The sequence below is a fragment of the Trichechus manatus genome, unplaced genomic scaffold (assembly GCF_000243295.1).
Source record: "Trichechus manatus latirostris isolate Lorelei unplaced genomic scaffold, TriManLat1.0 scaffold00028, whole genome shotgun sequence".
In the NCBI taxonomy this organism is placed as follows: Eukaryota; Metazoa; Chordata; class Mammalia; order Sirenia; family Trichechidae; genus Trichechus; species Trichechus manatus.
In genome coordinates this window covers 101,841-117,337 of record NW_004443964.1, presented here as the reverse complement: position 1 = coordinate 117,337, position 15,497 = coordinate 101,841, and the positions used below count along the sequence as shown (strand labels likewise).

The following is a 15,497-nucleotide window of genomic DNA, read 5'->3' as shown; positions in this document are numbered from 1 at the left end:
TGGAGGGTGGGCCACCCCGTTCCCGCACTCTGTGTCCAGGATGAAAGGGAGGCACCAAGGGGTGTCCAGAACCTTGGGCACAGGCTCTTCACTCCCTGGGACCCCCTGGTTTATGTTTGAGAGTTGAGGATTGGTGTCTGGGCACAGTGTAGATGTCCAACCGCCCCTTGATGCTGGAAACAGAGGAGGAGGGACATTATGGAAGTTTGCTGTGCCCAGATGCAGAAAAGTGAAACAGGATCCGTGCCTCACACCATACGCAAAAACAAATTCAAAACAGATTAAGTACCTAAATGTGCAAACTAAAACCATGAAATTCTTAGAAGACAAGCAGGGGCATTGCCGTCAGGTCTTGCTTTCAACAAATGGATTACATAATATAATGACAAAAGCACAAACAGCAAAAGACAAAGTAAATAAATAGGACCTCATAAAAATTAGAAACTTTTGTTCGTCAAAAGACTTTACCAAAAAAGTGACAAGCTATCAACTGGGAGAAAATCTTCAGAAAAAATATATATGACATGAATCTAGTAACCAAAATATATATAAACTTTGACAGCTTAACAACAGAAAGACAAATAGCCCAATCATAAAATGAACAAAGGACTTGAATAGACATTCCACCAAAGAGGACATTTAATTGGCCACCAGACACATGAGAAGATGCTTAGTGCCATTAGCCATCAGAGAGATGCAAATCAAAACCACAATGAGATACCATTTCACTTCCACTAGGATGGCTAAGATAAAAAAAACAAAACAGAACAGAAAATAACAAATGTTGGCGAGGATGTGGGGAAATTGGAACCCTTATCCATTGCAGGTGGAAATGTAAAATGGTACAGCCATTGTGGAAAACAGTATGGCAGTTCCTCAAAAAATTAAAAATAAAACTACCGTATGACCCAGCAATTCCGCTCCTAGGTATGTACCCAAAAGACTTGAAAGCAGAGACTCAGAAAGAGACTTGTACACCAGGATTCATTGCAGCACTAGTCACAATAGCCAAAAGGTGGACTCCAGACTTTCTGGAGCCATGGAGGGTGAATGAACCCCTGAAACTATTGCCCTGAGATAATCTTGAAACCTTAAACCAAAAATATCCCTGAAGTCATCTTAAAACCGAACGATAATTTAGCTTAACTAGTAAAAAAGGTCTGCCTTGAGCAATATGTTCTTTTAAGAACTGTATGGGATCAGAGGAGCCCTGGTGGCTCAGTGGTTAAGAGCTCGGCTGCTAACCAAAATGTCAGCAGTTCGAATCCACCACCCCCTCCCTGGAAACCCCAATGGGGCAGTTCTACTCTGTCCTGTAGGGTCACTATGGGTCGGAATCAACTCAACAAAAACGGATTTGGTTTTTGGTTTTATATGGGATCAAACTGACAACAGCAACTTGAAAGATTAGATAGGAACTTTAGGGGTCAGTGAGTTTATGTTAATGAGGGAGGAACAACTCAGAAAAGGAGGGTAGGAATGGTTGCACAACTTGAAGAACTGTAATTAACGTCACTAAATTGTTTATGTAGAAACTTGAATTGGTGCATGTCTTGCTGTGTGTGTTCTCAAGAACAATAAAATAAAATTTAGAAAGAAAAAGTTTGTTGGGGCTGCATAAGAGCAGAGCTGATTATAGTTATCCACGACAGCCACTCACCTTTTAGTCTAATTTTTACGCAGCACGATAATTATGTCTGCCCCCATACGTAGGTCAGATGAGCTTGTGTGAGTTTTATTTGACTGTAATTTTGTAAGTCTCTCTTGTGTGTGCAGCCCTGGTAGCTGTCTGAAGCAGGGCTGGCTGATTATGACCCAGGACATTGGTAGGGGGGCAGGGAGCAGGGCCAGAGGGGGTTCACCTCCTTGACACCTCCCTCTGATATGGTTCGCAGATGACTGTGCAGCCTCGGCTTGCAGATGGCCATCGTATGAAAAGCGCGGTTTGCGGGGCCAGAGCATGAGTCAGCCACAGTAAATGTGAACCATGTGCTGTGTGCTCTCGCCTGTGTAGAGGGGGTTTCTGGTAACTCACTCAGGCAGGGACTCTGAATATGGCATTGTTTTTCCCACCTGAAAATCTGAGGAATGTGGGTAAACCTGTCTGAGATCTGATCAGAACCAAATTTCACGTAATAAAAAACTGAGTCTAAGTCACTGGTTCAGCTCCAAGGCCGCTCGGTGGTCATGATGTAACTGTTAGCCACAGGTGACATTTATATTAACATCCTGAGAAGGAGAAGCTTCATCATTCTTGATAGTTTCAATTTCTTGAAAACACAACGGTCTTTGCTAAGGTCGCGTCTCACCGACAGTGTGGCGCACTTAGTTTTTTCCTGTTTGGCATTTGTTAGGAGTAAAATCAACTTGCCATTTTAAAAGTTCTTGTCAGGAAGGTGGGATGCTGTCTGTCTTCCTCAGGTCTTTTGTGTTCCACACGCTTGCGCAGGTGTGCGTTTGTGGCCTGCATCTCCTCCCCAGTAGAGGATGTCACCTACTTCTGTAACGCATCTTGCTTCAATTGTATTTATTTTTAAAATATTCTTGATGATGCAGGGTCCTCAGGTTTGGGAATGGATGAAAAGCAGTCAAATCATCGCCTTAAGTAAAATGTAGACACTTATGCCTAAAGATGGGTGTTGAAAGACAGAACTCAGCACAGTAACTCCCACCCCCCAAAACTGCTCACACTCCTGGAGCAGGTTACTGTTTACGGCTTGTGCGGGGGTTCCCACCGACGTCTGGGAATTGGCAGGGCTGTGTCAGCTTTTCCTTATTGTGTGTCTGATGGCCTCCTTCCTTGGCTCCTACCTCCACCACACTCGCCTCCTCTGGCTGCCGTGATTCAGGAGAAGCCGAAGGGTCCCAGAGACGCAGGCGCCAGATGTCTGAGGGTCAGAGTATCGGCCCCTCTCACATCAGTGGAGGTGGCCAAGCAGGGGCGACTGTATGGACACTCCTCTCCCACGCAGGCTGCACACCTGTGGGTCTGGGCTAGCCTTGGCCTGTGGGTGGTGAGGGGCGTGGGGGGACCCTGCCAGGGTGGGAGGGCAGGGGCTGCAGGGCAACGGGCCTGGCTGAGGGTTCTGCTCTCCCCTCCCCACAGCGGGCTGACGCACGAGGCGCACAAGAAGGAGGTGGAGCAGGTGTACCTGCGCTGCTCCGCGGGCACTGTCGAGTGGATGTATCCAACTGGGGCACTCATCGTCAACCTCCGGCCCAACATCTTCGTACCCGCCAAGCACCTGACTGTGTGCATCAAGCCGGCCCCTGGCTCCTCGGGGGCCAACGTCTACCTGGAGAAGACAGGCGCGCTGCGGCTGCTGGTGCCAGATGGTGAGCGTGGCCCCCGCCGGGTGCGCTGCTTTGGCCTGGACCAGGGCAGCCTCTTTGTGGAGGCCTCGCCCCAGCAGGACATCAGCCGCAGGACCACGGGCTTCCAGTACGAGCTTGTGCACCGGCGCTCCGGCTCTGACCTGCTCTTGCTCTCCGGTGAGTGGAGCCAGGGGGCGGGGGCACACCGTGCCGTGGGGGTGTGCCGGGGCGTTGGGCACGCTGGCACTCGGGGGACATGCCAGCTGCGCTCAGCCTCCTGGTGGTTCTGCGATGGCATCTCCTCTTGTGGTGTGACAAGTATCCCCCTCCCCACCTCAGTGCAGCCCCTGGAAAATGCCCACCCTGCTGGCGTGGGCCTAGTGGGTTTGCTTGGGAGCCCTGGGAACCCTGGGAGCCTCTGGAGGGTGAGGCGGCAGCAGCCCTAGTCCCCCATGCTCCAGGGCACGGGTGGATCTGTTACTGATCGCTGGAAATGGGCGCTGCTGCCCGTCAGACGCCCAGGTGCTTCTCTTGAGTGGGAGTCAGTCAGGTGCTTTGGGTGGAGAGTGAGCCTGGCAACACCCCTGCCGCAGTGCAGAGCAGTGAGGTCCAGGTCGGGGGCCAGTCTGGCCTGGAGGCATTTGTGGATTTGGGTTTTGATGAAGATTGAGAATGTCGGGGTGGGACTGAACGGGTGGTGTGGTGGGGAGAGGCGGCCGCGGCCGGGAGACATGGCCTGATGGTTGGAGAAAGGTCACCCAGAAGTGCACTTGGAACTTACTGTCCCCCTAAACTTGTCCAACAGCCCCACAGATGGAGGGGGTCAGTATGGTGGCTTGGTGGATGCTGGATGGTGTTGGGGAGGGGTCCCCATGGGGAGGAAGGAGAGGAGAGAGTCTGTGTAGGTCCAGGTGGGAGGCCTGGGGTCAGTAGGAGTGTCCACTCCGCGGGTAGGTCCAGGTGGTCCCGGACCCTGCCAGACATGTGGCCCACTGGTCTGAGGAAGGACTCCTTCCTGCCCACCTGTCCCTGTTCTGGCGGTGGGGGGTAGGTCCCACCTCCTGTGGAGCCTCAGGGTGGCCACACGGTGCCCCTGCATCCTGGCTGAGTTTGGGGCCTGCCCCCTATCTTGTCCTCCTCACCCCACTGCAGGGTTTGTGGGGCCCACAGCCAGGGGGCTCATAGCTCTTCCCCTCCCACCAGGTCAGGGCTGTGGGAGTCTGGAATTCGGGCTCTGGCAATGTGGACGGGGCCCATGCCTGGGTGTCTGTGGGGACCCTGCCCCATACAGCCTGCGCTCTCCCGGGGATGGCTATGTTCTTTCTTTCCTCTCGGGGCCCCTCAGCCCATCTTCTCAGCCCCAGAGGTGGCAGCGGTGCTGAGAACCACGTGTGGCTGCCTGCATGCTCGGTCACCAGGCCCCGCCTCAGCAGTACTGGACGCTGCCCTTGTCCCTCATTGCCCTGGGTCACCATGGGGTCCTGGAGCTTGTCTCAAAATGCGGGTCTAGATGGGGTGATGGCTAAGTCCCTCTCGCCTCTCATTCTCTGAAGTCAGTGATTCTGTCCCGTCTCTATGGACATCCTGTGAGTCGGTCTCCTTCCACCCTTGGCCCAGCCTGGCCTGTCTCCCAGCTGTGGTCCTTGCAGCCCCTGACCGTCTGGGCCACCTGCCACCCCTCCCGGGCCTGGACACACAGAGCCCCTATTCCTGGTGTCCCCAGGGGCCCTGGAGTCCAGTGACACTTCGGTTGTCTAAACTCCGGGGGAGGATGCTACTGGCATCTGACAATTGGAGACCGGGATGGTGCGCAGCCCCCAACAGTGCATGGGACCCCCCAGCAAAGAGTGATCCGGCCCTGGTATCAAGGTGGAGAGACCTGCTTGGGGCTGCGCCATCCCAGGACGGAATCATTCGTGTTTCAGTCAACGAGAGTTGCTTGGGGTAAAGTAGGCTTACTAGGATATGTGACAAACAGTTTCCCTCCTGAATGGGAACTCGTATTTTACTGCTGTGAGCTCCTGGCTCAGATCGATTTTCAGAATCTTGAGTCTCCCTTGGATGAAATGAGTTGGTTTCACACGAGCTGCCAAGTGAAATTACTGGGTTCAGAAACTGGAACATTGAGAGCTGCTACAGAGTGTGTGGTTGGTCAGATACTAAATAAAACTTTAACAGAGCAGCGTTCATCTGGGTTACCCGCAGTTATGGGGGTGGGGGAAGGGAAGGGAGCAGGGCTGGGCCCTGCGGGAGACCTGGAGACAGAGCAGGGCTTGGTGTCAAACTCACCAGAAAAGCAAAACTCAACAAAACCCAGAAAACCCCAGGCCCCAAATCCAGCCTTCCCAAATGCAGTCTGAGCCCACGGGCTCGAGGTGGAAGACGCTGGGCAGACACTGGGAGCTTGTTGACTGTCTTACTCGTTAACATTTTGATTGGCCTGGAAGACACCTGTGGCCTGAGTGTCGCTGCACTTGAGCTATGTGATTTTTATAAGATTTCACGTTATCAGGTCACGCTGTGGCATGACAGGACACTCACTTCTGTGACAGTTTGCTGTACGTCTGTGTCTGAACAGACCACAGTTCCTGGTGGAAAAGTGGCTGCGGCCCCCACCCCTGAGGATCTGCCCTAAACCTCGGGTGACCGGAGCCCAGGGCCTGAGCCTTCCGCCCAGGGGGGCGGATTATCCAATAAGCAGGGTAAGTGTGGTGCTTACCTTGCATACCAGATCGTCTGGAGTGAAATTGTTCACTCCAGATTAGTTAAGTAAGCACAAGTAAGCCTGTGCTTACCTTGCTTACTAGGTCATGCACCCCTGTCAGGGACTGTAAATTTAAAAAGAGGTTTTGATCCTGTAGGAAGGTGCTGTGGGGTTGGGAGAGAGATAGATGACAGCCATACTTAGAAGCAGAATCTTTGATGCGGTGAGAAAATGTGAAAATTTTCACTGCAGATGATCTATTGGATAAACTGCCCCTATCTCCACCCTTCAGTGTCTGGCTCCCAGGCCTGGGCAGGTGCAGATCCAGGACAGGTCCAGAGTCGGTGGCTGGCTGTCTTAGGTGTCTCTGTGCTCCCTGTTCCCACACAGTGTGCCCGTGGCCCTGCAGAGACCGCGCTGCTTGCACTGTCCAGCGGCTGGCATCGTCTGGGGCGGCTCTGTGCTGGGCCAGTGGATGCAGTGGAGCGGGAGGCCCCAGGGGCCGATGTGTCCCTCTCTGGCATCTGCCTTTCAAGAGGGATGGGCCCTAAGCCTTTAATGCCAGAGGAATGGGTGCGTAATTGTGGAATGTCTGCCTGGCCATCTGGCAGCCAGCATCTCGGTCAGCGCTGCATGGCTGTGGGGTCTGTGCTGTCCTGGCCAGCACCACTGCTGCCTGAGAGCTGGTCGCCTCTGTCTGGGCCCTGACCCAGCAGAGGGGGTCTCTCGGGTCTGGGGTCTGAGCGAGCCTCCACCTCCCTGGTGAACCGAAGGCTTCAGTGAGGGCTGCCCCGGAAGAGACGGGGGTGTGGCTAAAGTGGGGGGTGGGGGGCGGCGGCGCTGATCCGGATCCTTCTGCTGCGGGGTTTCTAGCATGTCGGCGGTGTCCTCGTACAGACAGACAGGCAGGTGGTACCCCGCTCCTTGACACCTCCTCCTTGTGGCCTTGAGCAGCGTCGGCCACACCTTCTCCTGCTTTAAAAACCTGGCAGGGCCTGAGGACAGCTGAGCCAGCAGTTAACTAGTTGGGGGAGCTCCTACCGCCCTTTAAACCTGCTCGGTTTGCTGAGCCCGTGGCACACAGCCCCCCTTCTGCCGCCACCTGGGAGCTTGGGGGTAGCCTTGGTGGAGGCGGGGGCTAGAAGTGAGAAGCACGTCTCCTTACTCCTGGAAATGGAAGAGGAGGCGCTTTGTCTTTTTTGAGGTGCCCCTCGACCCGATGGCTGCCTGCATCGGGGGGTCTCTCTGGCCCCCTAGTGATCTCATACTTGCACCTCGACGCTCGGGGTGGAAGGGTGGGGTGCCCTCTTCCTCTCGGGAGCGTGAGGGTGGGGAAGGCACTGAGGTGGGGGGGCGCTCTGGGCGACGTGGGCCTGCACGTGGCACTGGATCAAGGCTGGCGTGGCCGCGGTGCTTGACCATTGCAGTAGCTGGAGGCCTCCACCAGGCCTCACCCGCCTCTCACGCCTGCCGGGACCCCACCCTGTCCACTTCGCCCTCCTTGGCCCCTGTTAAAACCTGAGCCCCGGCCCTAGCCACCTTCACTTTGGAGCATGTCCATGCCCCCCGCCCTGGCCCTCAGGTCCCTGCCACTGCTGCTGGACCAGCCTTCCTCTGTCTGCGGTCTTCCCTCAGCTGTAGTGCCTCTTGGACCAAGTGTGTCCGAGGTTCGGTCTGGTGGGGTCCCGTCGCCCTGTGCCTCCCTCCTGCCACAGCCCCGGCCACTGCAGAAGCCCTGGGTCTCTCGGGGCCTGGTCTCTTTCTTCTTTGCTGAGTTCATTTCACGCACATTCCAGAGTAATCTTCCTAAGATACCCACACCTCCCTCCCCCAGAAGTGCCCCTGCTCCCCCCCCACCCCGCTTTCCCTCTCCCCCAGTCCTGTGAGGAAATGAAACGCAACGTGTCACTGCCCAGTGCATTCCACAGTGTCACGAGGCTCCGATCAGTGATTGTTTCCAGATGGCACCTCGGCATCCACAGATGGGGTTCCTGTCAAGATCCCTTCCGTGGAACGCTCAGAATTAGCGGCAGGAAGTCTCCACGTGGCCTTTGTGATGACTGCAGCCAAGGCCCCTGGCGGAGGGCCTCAGGCTGACAATCGGGCGCTCACTTTGGAGGTGGCCAGCGTCCCCCTCACCGGAGCTGTCGGGCGGGCGCAAGTCAGGGCAGGGACTGGAGCAGGCACCTCACCCTTACATCGTGGAGGTCCAGAGCCCGAGACGTGGAGAGGCCCTTGGCACCTGGGCTGCGTCCGCTGACCGCCACGCGTGGCCGGGCTGTGCCTGGGATGGACGGCTGCTCAGCTGTCTGCACCTTTGAGCTGGAGCCTCCAGCCGACCAGTCTCAGTGGAACCTGAGGAGGTGCATCCACGAAGCGGGCACATGGCAGCCTCCCTCTCTCCCTGTGTGGCTGGACCCTAGGGCCTTGGTGTGGTCGCTGTGGGCTTGGATGCTGGCTTGCTTTCTCACTGCCGTGGGCCTCAGTGAGCCCCCACCCGCTCGAGGGACTGTTGCGGACCTCTGACCATGGAAGGCGGAGCCCACCACCAGGGGTGCCGTCGGCCCCTTCCTTGAGCCTTGTGTGCCCTGGGCTGCCCAGGCAAGGGTTTGCATGGGCCCCAGCTGTCCACTCTCTAAAGCGGCAAGAGGGGCCGTAGGGCTGGGGTGATGCACTCGGGAAGAAAGAGTCGCAGGTGGACCACTGCCCCCAGCCCTCCCGGGACCCCCCCAGGGGACCAGGAGCCGACACGCGGTCGACAGGCGTGGTGTCAGGGTCCACAGTGCCCAGGGGCTGCAGCATGAGCTTGTGGGGGTGACGTCCTTGTGTCCATCCTCCCGTGGGAAAGGGGAGGGGGCTCCCAGGGCCCTGCTTAGGGTGGGGAGGGGCCTGGGGTCCAGGTTTGTCAAAGGTCTTCACAGGGGGTCTGGCTGCAGCCAGGTGCAGAGAGGGGTCCAGAGCCTGGTCTGGAAGTATCCAGGGTTTAGAGCTTCGGGCGGGGGGAGGCGCCCAACCTTAGCCCCATGAGCTGGCTTGGGTTTAAAAGGAATCAAACAGGTTGTTCTTGTTTTGCGGCTTTCCCTTTGGTGATAACCTGATAAATGAGGAGGAGCCCCGTGGGGCACGTGAGTCAGCAGCCTGGGGCACGCTTCAGATGCAGGTGGGCCTGTGTCTGAGGTCACTGGGAAAGCCACTGAGTCCCTCCAATCCAGGCCCTGAGTCCTGGCTGTGCCCACTCTGGTCCAGCAGGAGTGGGCGCTCCTGGCTCTGTCCTCTCAAGGTAGGACAGTCTACCCCTGGGGAGATGCCGGCCCCATTTCTGGTCTTGGCCCGTGTGCCAGGCGCTCACTGGCCACGCTCACCCCTGGGCCCCGAGGCTCCTCTGAGCTTCTGTGTGTCCAGAAAGGCTCAGTCCCCCGGGGACATGCACGCCCACCCCCGCAGCCCGGTCGAAGGGTGAGGGCAGCTCAACACGGGTCAGTGCACGCTGGCTGGCAGGTGTGCGGATACGGTGTCATCTAGGGCCCAGAGCACCTGCAGGCAGGCCGTCCTGGGGCCCTCAAATGTGAAAGGGCTGAGGGAGCCTTGTCTCCCCGAGATTCTATCAGGTTAACAGAATTCGGGCCAAACCTCGAAACTCAAAACAGGTGAGGGGCGGAGGCTTGGAAACCTGGAATAAAAGAGCCAAGTAACCACGTTCCCAGGCCGTCTCCCGCATACAGGGGCGCGTGTCTGTGGGGAAGGCAGCCAAGGCCCAGGGCTAGAACCGGTGGGGGTGGGACCCAGGGAGGAGTTTTGTGCAAAGCCTGGCTTGACCCCTGGGAGGCCCAGTAAGCGTGGAAAGATGTCACACTTTCTGGGTTCCCCCGGTTTTGGGGGGTTTCAGAGATAGTTCCACAAACAGGGCTTGGTTCCAAGAGGTGTTCAGAGGTGCCCGCCTCATCCTGAGGACAGGTGGGGGTGGGGCCTGTGGCGGGGTGAACTGACTGCAGAATGAAGTGAGCAGCAGTGGGTGAGCGCACCCCTCCCTAGCTCATGTTGGGACGTCACCCGGGTATCTAACCTGTTGGGGTCGTGGCGCAGTTGCCTTCTCCAATCAGGCAGCCTGCAGCCGAGGAGGCTTGGCCCGTCGAAGGAGCAGGCAGCCGTGGGGGTGCAGTCTGCCATTCCATGAGTCAGGGGCGGTCAGGCTCCTGAGATCTGCAAGTGGGGGGCGGTTGGGAGTTCCGCAAATGCAACCTGATGAGACCTGGGTGAGGCTGCCACTCTTGGGAGGCTGGTTGGAAGGGACTCGGTTTGGGATGTAGCTGGAGAATAGTTGCTTTGAGGAGCACCATTTTTGTGACGGTGGCCGGGACCTAAGGGCAGTTTTTAGTGGGTGAGTGGTGGCGGCTACAGCACGAGGTCAGCGGGGGGACGAGCAGGAGCCCGCCTGCTCCGAGGTCCCGGGGTATCGTGACTCCAGGTCTGCTGTCCGTCTTTGGGAGGCCGCGTCTGTCGTTCCTCCTTGCTCTGACACTCTGGCGTGTGCTCTTTGAACTCCCTTTGAAGTGTTATTAGAGACGTGGGGCCGAGGGCATCGGCACACCACCACCAGCAGGGCCCTGAAGGGCATCGAGTTTGTAAGCCGAGTCTGACCATAAACACGCACCATAAAACAGCAGGCAGGTCACCAAGGACAGCGTCTCTGATGGGCCAGGCTGGGGGAGGGACGGTGACCCACAGATGCTGTGACCGCGCCAGCAAGGTTGCTCTGGCCCTTGCTGGACCACGAACCGTTCCTTGTAGGACCTCTTGCTCTTTGTCTGGCCGCCTCCTGACGCTGTCTCTCCCCACAGCCCCGTGCAGCCCCTGCAGCGACACTGAGGTCCTCCTGGCCGTCTGCACAAGCGACTTTGGTGAGTGTTGGCCTCCATGGTTCTTTCTCTTTGCTCGTGCTTCCTGCCATGTGGATCTCCCCTCCGGCCCAGGACCCCTCCCAGGGCCCGGTACAATCTCTCTGCGCTGTGGGAAGGAGACAGGCCTCACTGAGGCATCGGACCTGTTAGCCTTCACCTGACCCACTACCCAGTGCAGTGGTGGGAGGGACTCTTGGATGGAAGATTTTTTTTTTTTTTTTTAAATTGCTGCGGTTTAAGTGAAAGTTTACAATTCAAGTCAGTCTCTCATACAAAAATTTATACATACACTGTTATGTGACCCCAGTTGCTCTCCCTATACTGTGACAGCACCTTCCTCCTTTCCACCCCTGATTTCCCATGTCCATTCAACCAGCTTCTGACCCTCTCTGCCTTCTCATTTCACCTCCGGACAGAAGCTGCCCATTTAGTCTCATGTATCTGCTTGAGCTAAGAGGCACACTCTTCACAAGTATCATTTTATGTCCCACAGTCCAATACAATCTTTGTCTGAAGAGTTGGCCTCTGGAATTGTTGTAGTTCTGGGTTGACAGAGAGTCCGGGGGCCATGCTTTCTGGGGTTCCTCCAGTCTCAGTCAGACCATTAAGTCTGGTCTTTTTACCAGAATTTGAGTTCTGCACCCCACCTTTCTCCGGCTTCATTGGATGAAGGATTTTTGAGGGACTGTTCTCTCAGGAAGTGCTTTGTAAACATCCCTGTCAGTGGCCCGAGTGTCACTGGGTAACCTCCGCTCTGCGGCCGAGTCCCCGGCAGTGTGGCAGTCTCTGTGGCTGGAGGCCAAGCCTTGTGTGTGACGTTTGCACAGATGCTCCGAGGCCAGGTTCCAGTACCCCCGTCCCTCACACTGCACGGCCCCCACCAGCCTCCCGGTGCGGCCGCTTGCCTGGCACTGCCCATGCCGCCGAGTCGCTGATATGACTCCCCCCGACCCTGACGCCCAGCTCCGAGGACGGTTGTGTACAGGAGGTGGAGACCCCTCACTCACTGCTCGCTGCTCTCCAGGGCCCTGGGCTGCTGAGTGGCCCTAACGCAGCCCACCTACCCCTGTGCAGCCCTCCCTTCCCCACGTGGCCCCCCATGAGACCCCTCCTCCATGTGGCCTCCCCACGTGGGGACTACTCCAAGACACCCCCCTCCCTACTCCCGGCATGTTCCTTCCCCTGCTACAGCCTTCCCCCAGCATAGTCCACCCCCTAACATTCTCCACACACACACACACAGACACACACACAGACACACACACACAGACAGACGCACACATACCTGCCTCTGCACCCATGTTTGTGTCCCCTCTCTGACCACCACACGGATGTGCAGAGCCACCCGTGTGCACTGTGGCTGGTTCCCTCGCTTTGCTGTGAAAGGCTTGAAAGCTTGAAAGCACACAACTTGGTTTGTGTGCTTTGCTTTCCTACCCATGTGGCTGCCCTGGTGGAAGACATCCGTGTCTCTGTCCCTGTGCATGGCGGGACAGGCCTGCACACCTGCGTGCCATGTTAGTGGCACTTCTGAGCCGGCACTTCAGGAACACAGAGCTCAGGTTTGGGCGTCATGCTCCAGTGCCCGTCGGTGCCGGCCTGGGCGGTGGCTGGGATCCCGTTGACTGACCCTGTGTCCTTCCTCCACAGTCGTCCGTGGCTCCATCCAGGACGTCACCAACGAGCCGGAGCAGCAGGAGTCAGCCATCCACCTGAACGTGAGCAGGCTCTACCGGCAGAAGAGCAAGGTCTTCCAGCCTGACCCTGAGGGGGTTGGCCGCTGGCGAGGCCACATCAAGACACTGCTCAAGTGTGGCGTGCGGCCCGGGCATGGGGACTTCCTCTTCACTGGCCAGATGCACTTTGGGGAGGCCTGGCTCGGCTGCGCCCCACGCTTCACGGACTTCCAGAGGATGTACTGGGATGCCAAGCAGAAGGGACTGAACCCGTGTGAGATTGGCACAGAGTGACCGCCTCCCTGCTGCCCTGCCCAACAGTGCACCACCAGTGCCCACGGAGGGCCCTCGAGTCCCGGGGCAGCTGCTTCCTGAGGATGCCTGTGGGGACACTTAGCAGGGACTCCTTCAGGGATGCCTGTGGGGACTCCCAGTAGGAACATCCAGTGGAGACACCCTGCGGGGACACCCAGTGGGGATACCCTGTGGGGATGCCCAGTGGGGACACCCTGCGGGGACACCCAGTGGGGATGCCTATGGGGACACCCAGTGGGGACACCCTGAGGGAACACCAGCAGGGACGCCCAGTGGGGACACCCTGCAGGAACACCACGGGGACACCAGCGGGGATGCCTGTGGGGACACCCTGCGGGAACACCAGCAGGGATGCCTGTGGGGACACCCTGTGGGGACACCAGTGGGATGCCTCTGGGGACATCCAGCAAGGACACCCAGTACGGATGCCTGTGGGGACACCCAGTGAGAACACCCAGTGGGGATGCCTGTGGGGATGCCCAGCGGGGATGCCTATGGGGGCACCCAGCGGGGACACCAGCAGGGATGCCTGTGGGGACATCCAGTGGGAACACCCAGTGGGGATGCCTGTGGGGACACTCAGTGGGAACACCAGCGGGGATGCCCTGTGAGGACACCCCAGGGGAGCACAGGCCTGACCCAGTGCCTGCGCTGTGGAGGTACTTGCTGTGTCCGACCTCATGCAGTGCAGCTGAGGATACCTTGACTGACTGGAAGTGCTGTAAATGCCAACTAAGTTATTATATTTTTTTAAGGACATGCACATAGGAAATACACTCCATGTCTTAAAACTGCCTGCGGTGCCATTGCAGACTGCGTTAAAGCCTCGGGGTGCAGTGTCCGGCCTGGCATGCTCGGGGAGTGAGCCCCAGGTGGCCGGCTGCAGCAGACTGCCTGTACGAGGCCTGTGAAAAGCCCAGGGTTCTGCTTGAGCTTGTTTCTGTGACAGAAACGTATGGAGCCAAATACGGATTTTTTCTTGTTGGTTTTGCGTTTTAAAGAATGTTTTTTGCCTGCGGTGGTCATCTGGGCTGGCAGTCATGTCCATTCCAGAGAAATAAAGACCCTGACTGACCAAGCTTGTGTAGGTGTCTTCTGCTTGGACAGTGCTCTGCGGGCGTATGAGGGCCTAGTGGGGTCAGTCTGGATGGGGGGAGGCCCCTGGAGCCCACACCCCCACCCTGGCCTCAGGACCTCCCCCCAGACCCCGGGGGGCAGCATAACTTCTCCCACAGCCCAGAGTCAGCCCAGCCTCAGCCAACATACTGCCCCATGCCTGGTAGACCACCCGTGTCCCCGACATACCTCTCATCTGCACCCGCCTCCTGCTTTCCCCTTTCCATTAATCTAGGTCCCAACTTTGGCCCCAGTTCCCCCCAGCCCCCCCAGCCCACAGCAAAGCTGTGGACACCAAGGGCTAGTCTGGGCTTAGACTCAGTGCTCCCATGTCCTCAGGGGACCCTAGGAGTGTCAGGTCCTCATCTGTGAAACAGAGGCCACCCCCACCCCACGCGGCTGCTGAAGACTGAAGGGGACCAGACCTGGTGCTGTTGATGTGCACTGGGTGGGGCTCAGGTGTGCAGGGCCCCAACATGTCCTAGCAAGAAGCAGGTGCTCATGGGCATAGAGCTGAAGCCGCAGGCGTGGGCACAGGTGGGGGCGGGCCCAGGTGGGCATGACCACAGGTGGGGCAGGCACAGGTAGACAATTCCTGTGTGGTTCGTGACTGAGGCTATGTGCCCAGGAGGGAGCATACAGGAGCAGCAGATGGGCCAGAACCGTGCCGATAAAGGAACATGGAAATCCTTTTGGGTTGACATGTTGGGTTTTGGGGGCCAGGTACCCCGTTGAGTCTGATGCAGTGGAGAGGAGGCTGCAAACAATGCTACTGGGTATCCTCGGGATCAGTGTCGTCCTCGGTCAGTGATAGCATTGTCAGAGGCTCTGTAGAGGTTTAGCCCGAGAACCTTTGACCTCTGCGGGCCCCTGTTGGGGAGAAAAGGGTTCGGTGAGGCCTGAGCTGCTGGGTGGGGTACGTGCCAAGTTGGACTGAGCAGGGCCTGCCAGGCGGGGTGGGGAGGGGCAGGCCGGGTTTTGCTCCGGCAGCTGGGGTGCTGACCCTGCGGTCATGGTCATGTCCCTGGGCTGTGTGAGTGGGCACTCTGAAGTCAGCAGGGAGGGCATCCTGGTGTGGGTGGGTGCCGTAGGGTCGTCAGGGGGCCATGATCCTATGACCTGGTCACACCCTGGTCTCCTGGGAAATTCTCACCCTTGTCCTGAACCAAGGGCAGCTGTTTGAGCCCTGCAACCCTCTCTGCCAGCTGGGGCAACTCTGCGGGGACAGCGCAGTGCTGGAGGGAAGCTGGCTGCAGGGAGGCCTAGATCCTGGCAGAGTGTCTGCCTGGAGCTGCTGGCTAGGTTCCCAGGCCCGGGGGGGGGGGGAGCAGGGCAACCAGGTGTCCCACAATTGGGGAAGCCCCACCGCAGCCTGCAGCTGGCACGAGGGCTCCATCCACTAATTGATTAAACCATTTAATTCGGGCCTTAGAGGTGGGAGGTGTCCCCGGCTGGCTGCTGCAGAGATAGGCA

At 57.7% G+C, this 15,497-nt stretch overlaps 1 protein-coding gene across 1 annotated transcript; it reads left to right on the top strand.

Moving 5' to 3' along the window:
• The first annotated feature begins 3,063 nt into the window (after positions 1 to 3,063).
• Positions 3,064 to 13,891, top strand: METRNL (meteorin like, glial cell differentiation regulator). Its single transcript, XM_004374068.2, has 3 exons — positions 3,064 to 3,492; positions 10,858 to 10,917; positions 12,568 to 13,891. The coding sequence occupies exons 1-3, from the start codon at positions 3,183 to 3,185 to the stop codon at positions 12,885 to 12,887; spliced, it is 690 nt and encodes a 229-aa protein (XP_004374125.1). The 5' UTR covers positions 3,064 to 3,182; the 3' UTR covers positions 12,888 to 13,891.
• The last annotated feature ends 1,606 nt before the right edge of the window (positions 13,892 to 15,497 follow it).